Source organism: Capsicum annuum, chromosome 1, assembly GCF_002878395.1.
Source record: "Capsicum annuum cultivar UCD-10X-F1 chromosome 1, UCD10Xv1.1, whole genome shotgun sequence".
In the NCBI taxonomy this organism is placed as follows: domain Eukaryota; kingdom Viridiplantae; phylum Streptophyta; class Magnoliopsida; order Solanales; family Solanaceae; genus Capsicum; species Capsicum annuum.
In genome coordinates, this window is record NC_061111.1 from 221,500,167 (window position 1) to 221,507,804 (window position 7,638).

At 37.3% G+C, this 7,638-nt stretch overlaps 1 protein-coding gene across 1 annotated transcript; it reads right to left on the reverse strand.

Annotated features, from left to right (window-relative positions):
* Positions 1–5,367: 5,367 nt before the first annotated feature.
* On the reverse strand, positions 5,368–7,240 carry LOC124898822. Its single transcript, XM_047412886.1, has 4 exons — positions 6,746–7,240; positions 5,852–6,502; positions 5,613–5,804; positions 5,368–5,565 (listed from the first exon to the last, which is right to left on the reverse strand). Exons 1-4 carry the CDS (start codon positions 7,238–7,240, stop codon positions 5,368–5,370), a joined length of 1,536 nt encoding a protein of 511 aa, XP_047268842.1.
* Positions 7,241–7,638: the final 398 nt, after the last annotated feature.

Genomic DNA, 7,638 nt, shown 5'->3' on the forward strand with positions numbered 1-7,638 from the left:
CGACCCAACCCGACCTATAATAAACAATTATAACACAAAAACACACCCAAAACCCTCATTTTCACCCGTCCTACAACAACAAGAACACGAAAACCCTACCAAATTCCTCATTTCCATTTTTCTTTCTCCAATCTTCATTGTTCTTACTCAACTTCTTGAATTCTTTGTTGGTTTAATCAAATTTTCAAGGTACTATTCTATCTTAACTTTTAATTTTGGTAAGGTAACAATTAACTACAACTCATTAACTGAATTTAGCTACCTTTAGTATTCACAAACTCATTTTTAATATCTAGAAATGTTAAAGGTCTACACACAAATATCTTAGTGTTAATTTCGTCAATTGGTTGTGGTTTGAGTTCTAGGGTTTGGATAATTATTTTATTTAGCTCGATTTTAGCTAATTTTTTAAATTTGATATTGAATTAGCTAATTTTAGGCTAGTTCCTACATTAATTTGATTTTGAAATACCTAAATTTTGGTTTGTCTTGACACTTATTTTTTCCATTTTACTCATTAATTGTTAAATTTTTTTGGAGAGAAATCTTATTCCTATTCCTTTACTAAATTGTTGTAATAATTTAAGCGAAAGATTATTCTTTGTAACAATTATATTATTTGACAGATTTTGAATCCGGTATAAGGATTGCTTTGCTATTTTTTCCGGTGACCGCTTAACTTTCACTTTAATTTAGGCCAAGCAAAGGTAAGTTGTTATTTTCTTGTTATTGTTCATATTAAAGTCTAGTGAAGTCGTGTGTGGCCTTGTTCGATTCACTAGTATTGTTGTTATCTTCTTGTGTCATCCATCTGATGGAGAGGCTTGGAAGCATTTTGATGTAACTTATCCAGATTTTGTAGCTGAGCCACGAAACATTCGTTTGGGATTATGTGTGGATGGATTCTCTCCTTTTTCAGTTGGTGTTGCGCCATATTCATGTTGGCCTGTATTTATCACTCCTTATAATCTTCCTCCTGAAATGTTGATGACTAGTCCCTATATATTTCTGAATTGTGTTATTCCTGGCCCACGTAATACAAAAAGCGAAATAGATGTTTACTTGCAACCTTTGATCGATGAACTTCAAATTTTATGGCATGAGGGGGATGAAACTCGGGACATTTCTCTTAAACAAAATTTCAATCTGCGTGCATAACTAATATGGACTGTTAATGATTTTTTCGCTTATAGAAAGTTGTTTTTGGCTGGCTTGTCCATACTGCATGGAAAAAACAAAGTCTTTCACATTGAGACATGGCAGGAAAAATTCATGGTTTGATTGTCATCGTTGTTTCTTGTCACCTGATCATGAATTTAGGAGACTCAAGAATACATTCAGAAGGAATGGAAGGGAATATGATGGTCCACCTCCAAGGCTATCTAGTCATGACATCTGGGAGATAGTTCAGGATTTGTCTAAGGATAGCGAAGAACCATTGTACAGGCTTGATGAATATGGTGTTTCGCATAACTGGACTAAGCAGAGTATATTTTAGGAGTTAGAATATTGGCCAGATAATTTACTTAGAAATAATGTTGATGTCATGCATACTAAGAAGAACTACTTTGACAACCTGTTCAACACAGTTATGGATGTCACCGACAAAACAAAGGATAATCCTAAGGCCAGACTTGACTTACCAGAATATTGCAAACGCAGCGAATTACACTTACAGGAGAGGCCAAATGGCAATGTTCTTAAACCCAAGGCTAGTTTTACATTCAAGTTGGACCAAAAACATCAAATATGTGAGTGGGTCCAAAGTTTGAAGATGCCCGATGAATATGCCTCAAATTTGGGAAAGAGGATTGATATGGCACTGGAAATATTGCATGGAATTAAAAGTCATGATTGTCATGTTTTCATGGAACAATTACTTCCAATTGCTTTTATTGGTTTACCAGAAAACATATGGAAACCAATAGCAGAGATTAGTTTGTTCTGTAAGGACTTATGTGTCACCACACTAAAAGAAGAAAATCTGGCGTGAATGGAAAGTAATATTGTTGTTATCACCAACAAGCTGGAGAAGATTTTTCCGCCAGTGTTCTTCGATGTGATGGAACATTTTCCCATTCACCTTGTGCACGAAGCTCGGCTAGGTGGTCCAGTACAAACTAGGTGGATATATCCATTTGAACGGTAAGCAATTGCAACATATTTAAATTCATACATATCTTGTTTAAATATAGTAAATATCTAATCTTAAGATTGTGCAGGGCAATTGAAAAATTGAAAAGGGGTCTCAAAAATAAACATAGGGTGGAAGGTTTTATAGTTGAGGCATATCTTGCAAGAGAAACGTTTCAATTTTGTTCATACTACTTTCGTGATGAAGTTACTTGTTCAAGAAACTGGCCAAATCGTCATCAGGACTATGTGAATGAGCCTTATTTGCAACCAATATCAATTTTTAACCAATCTGGTTATAAGGCTAAAAAGACCATATCTCGCCGGTTCACTCCCACAGAACGCAAAGCAGCAACTTTGTATGTTTTGTTGAATTGTCCGAAAGTTGAGCCCTTTTTGAATTAAGGAGATTAAAATTTTAACATATCTTATTTGTTTACTCATTCTCTTAAAGAAACTAATTATGTTTCGCATGTTGGATCTTCAGTTCATTTAAGACTCAATTCCACGAAAATCAAGTATACGCATTTTTTACGACATGATTTACATATGAGGTTCGTAGGTGTGTTAATATTTCTATAAATTTTAAATATTTACACATTGCTCAACTAACATATATAATATATATATATATATATATATATATATATATATATATATATATATATATATATGTATAATATTTTTAGGTACACCACTCACCAAATACAGCCGCATACGATCAACTCTTGAGAGATATTTCTTTGGGTCCAGTTGAAGCTCATGCAATGTCCCATTACACAGTAAATGGGTTTAAATTTTTCACCGAACAACACTCCAGAACAAGGAAAACAAATAATAGGGTGATGATGATGTTGATTACTTTGGCATCATACACGAGTCTTAGTACTGGAGTATGCTGGTTTCCCAATAAAAAAAATTGTCTTCTTTCGATGTAAGTGGTTTGATCCAAGCACAAGAGGCACAAGAGTACATAAGGAGCATAACATCATTGAAGTGAAGTACAATAGGTCATATCCTGTTTATGATCTATTTGTTCTAGCGCAAAATGCTAACCAAGTGTATTATGCTCCTTATCCATTGCACGGTGACAAGTCTGATTAGTGGGTTGTAATCAAAACAAAGCCTATGGGATGGGTGGAAGTTGAGAATGTGCTAGAGACTGCATATCAAAATGAAATGCAGATTGATCACCAGCTAGTGGACGTTGACTTAGTGGATAATTTAAATCACCCAAAAAATATATTTGAAGAAGTTAATATTGCGCAAGAAGAGGCTGAGTGGGTAGGAGATGAGGAAACTTCCGAAGAGGGTGAATGGTTTAGTGGAGAGTCTTCAGAAGAAGAGGATTAGTTGTGTAGGTTGTATTTATTATGTATTGATATCTTTATGCTTTGTAATATATATTTATCTTTATGTTTCTCGTTTAAGATTGATATACAATATACTGTTTAAGATTGTTTTTGTCACTGTTCCATATTTTATATAGTAAGAAAAATATTCTTGTCTATCTCGTTTTGTTGGAGCGATTTGAAATGTGAATTAGTAACTTGAAATTAGTTATTAGAAATGTTTTCTTATATATTCATTTTGTAGGAACTAACAACTTGTTAACTTTATATAATTTAGATGACAGGAAAAGGTGACAAAGGTAAGGAAAAAGTTGATCTTACAAAACCAAAAAAGAAAAGAAAACATCTGCCTTATAGATGACCGACAGGTATTCACATATCTGAAGGTCGGTTTGTTGACGCGACAGCACGACCCTCGTATTCTAGGTCATCCCAGCATTTGGTTCCCACTCCTACGCATGTGGGGCCACTTCATGGGTCTACACCAACCCAATCTACTCCCATCACCGTGCCACAGACACCACAGTACTATCAGACGACCGCTGGCACATCCGGACATGTGCCATCATCGATACCCTCCTGTAGCAGTCACGCAGCTACACACAGTGATTCTGCTGGATCTATTGGGTTATCAGATCTTCAGCTTGGAGGCACTCCATTTGGTGCTTTAGATCCGCCCACGCCAGTGCATTCACCATCACTTGATCTGTAGCCAGGAGACAGAAATGATTATGGGAGGCTTTATCTCATTCCATTTGCGACAGGGTAAGATTGTAAATATAATAACATTATTCACTTTTTCATTACTGTATTATTATGCTCTATGAAATTACTGTTTCATCTTGTGTTGTAGGTTTAGGCCGGATGCTAAAGTTGGACAAGCTGTGAGAAAATACATTTGTCAGAACTTCAACGGCTACTGGACCAGTTGGTGTCAGGTTCCAGAACTTGACAGGGAGAGAATGTTTAAAGAATTTAAAGAATTTAACTTACCAACTACTTAACACTTTGTTAGAACAAATGATTGAATATTATATTTTTGTTTTTGTTATAGAAATTTTACTGGAGGGATGATGCGAATACATTTCTTATAAGGAGGAACTTTTTCAAAAGATGTAGAGTCAGGTTTAACGGTCTGTTGGATTATGTCCGAGCCAAGTTGGTAAAACCTGAATGGATTAGTGAACTCTTATGGCAATTGTATCTTCGCCTTTAGAATAACGAAGGATACCAATTGCTGGGGGGGGGGGGGGGGGGGAAGGAAAGCTCGGGCATCATCGAAGGGTGGCTCCCTACACACTGCGGGTGCCAAAAGTACCCTTGTTGTGCAAAAAAAAATTGGTATTTAACTTTTACAGTTTTAACTGTTTGTTTCTATTTAAAATTTTAATTGTTTGAACATTGATAATTTTTTAATATGCAGGAAAAAGAAAAGAGTGGGGAGATACCACCTGGTATGTCCATGCAATTTTGGCCAAGATGATCTGATTGCTCTCCACACACCAACCTCATAAGTGCTATTGACCTCATTTGTGACCCAATGACTTTCTTAGCCATATTTGTAAGAAATGACCTCTTTCCAGAGAGAAGCTTCCACATTAAACCTCCACAACCACTTCATGAGGAGACACTGGTTGTGTAACTTTAGGTTTCTAATGGATAATCCTCCCTGGTTCTTCCTCAGCTGAGTTACTTCCCATTTCACTAAATTGTATCCTCCACCTTCCTTGTTTCCTTTCTATAAAAAATCTCTTCTAAGTTTGTTTAACTTCTTGGACACACTGGAAGGGATAGGGAACAAAGACATCACATAGGTAGGGAAGGAGTCCAAAACAGAGTTGATAAGAGTGACTCGGCCCCCAAATGACAAGTACTGAGCTTTCTATTGAGATAGTCTTTTCATTGTCTTCTCTATGATCTTGTCCCAGATTTCTACATCTTTGTGCTTGTTACCAAGGGGCATGCCTAGGTAGACAGTAGGGAGATTGCCTATCCCGCAACCAAGAATACCAGTAAGAGTCTGAATGTTGTTCACTTCTTTGATAGGGAAAAATTGTTTTTCCTCCAGTTTGCCTTCAAACTAGACACAGCTTCAAAAACAACCAACATTACTCTGATATGTCTGACCTGCTCTTCTATCGCTTCACAAAAGATTAAAGTGTCATCTGCATAGAGCAAATGACAGATATCCAAATCACCCATGCCTTGGCTGTTTAGCTTGAAACCCCTAACCCAATTATTTTGAAGAGATGTTCTAACCATACTGCCGAGACCTTCCATGGCGAGGATGAAAAAAAGGGAGAGAGAGGGTTTCCTTGCCTGAGACCCCTTTCAGAGGAAAAAAAACCAACAGGTTCTCTATTTACCAGAATGGAGAATCTGATAGTTTTAATGCAAAAACTTATCCACTTCAACCATCTGTCCCCAAATCCCATTTGCTTGAGGATGTTAAGGAGATAGTCCCAGTTGACATGATCAAAAGCTTTCTCAATGTCTAGTTTGCATATTAAGCCAGCCACTTCTCCTATAGTTTTTGTGTCAACACATTCACTTGCTATTAGAGCGGCATCCATTATCTGTCTCCCCTTAATGAAGACCATTTGATGTTTTTTAACCAAACCAGCTATCACCTTTTTCAGTCTCTCAGCCAAAGCTTTGGCCAATATTTTGTAAACCCCAGAGATCAGGCTAATTAGCCTGAAATCTCTTAATTCAGTTTCTCCTGCTTTCTTGGGAATGAGGGCCACATAAGTGGCATTTAGACTTTTTTCAAACACTTGGTGGTCGTGGAAATATTGCATAATTACCATGATATCCCCCTTGATCAACTCCCAGAAGGTCAGGTAGAAGTTAATTGGAAATCCATCAGTCCCAGGGGCCTTGTCAGTAGCACATGACCTGATAACCTCTAGGATTTCCTCTTCATCAAAGTTCCTTTTCAGCCAAATTTGGTCTTCTGTGGAGATTACTGTTGCATTATGGATTTTAAATTCAGGTCTCCAATCCTCCGTCTCTTTCTATAGATTCTGGTAAAAAGGTTGAGAAGCATTTTTAATAGCTTCCGGGTTCGTGATAGAGAGACCTTCTACTTTGAGGGAATCTATGGAGCTATATCTCTTGTGGGCATTGGCCATTTTGTGAAAAAATTTTGTGTTTTTATCACCATGTTTCAACTATTTAATTCTTGATCTTTGTCTCCAAGCTATTTTCTCCCTCTTGGAAATTTCTTCAAACTCCATAGCTAGATTGGTTTTTTGCACGAGCTCATCATCAGAAAGGGCTCTATGCTCTTGGAGAGTTTCCCAAGAGCTGATCTGCAGCAAGATCTCTTCTTTCTTTTGTTTCCAGTTTACTCTCTGATTTTTACTCCATTGTGTTAGCTCCTTTTTTAGGAGCTTGAGCTTGTTTGCCAAAATGTAAGCTGGTCTTCCTTTACCTGGGAAAGAGTTCCACCATACCTTCACCTTATCCTTGAACCCTTCGATTTCAAGCCACCAATTTTCAAATTTAAAGTAGGATTTTTTGAACGCCCAATCACCACATGTGAATAAAATTGGGTTGTGATCAGAACCTAGTCTTGGGAGTAGAGTTTGTTTAACCTGAGTGAATGAATCTTCCCATTCAGTAGAGTAAAGGAACCTGTCAATTCTGGATGCACTATTATGACTTTCACCCCTTCTCCATGTGTAAAACCCTCCAAATAAAGGAGGGTCTATCAATTGTAAAGCATTGACACAGTCAGAGAATTCAGCCATTGCCCCAGTGAACCTATTACAATTTTCCCTTTCAGACACAAATCTTGTTACATTAAAGTCACCACATACCACCCCAGGCCCTTCACAAATAGTTATGATGACGTCCAGCTCATTCCAAAGATCTCTTCTGATAACCCTATTGCAGTTGGCATAAACTGTACTAAGGTACCATATCAACTCTTGTTTTATGCCAATGAATTTACAAGTGATCGATTGGCTTCCAGTATCAATCAGCTCTCCTTACCATTCTCTCTTATCCCACAAGATAAGAATTCCCCCACTACTTCCCCTGGCCTCCAGGTGAGCTGCCCATACCCATCTGTTGGACCAAAGATCCCCTGTCAAACTCTTGACATCCCCTTCCAGTTTAGTTTCTATGAGAACATGAATGTTGGCAC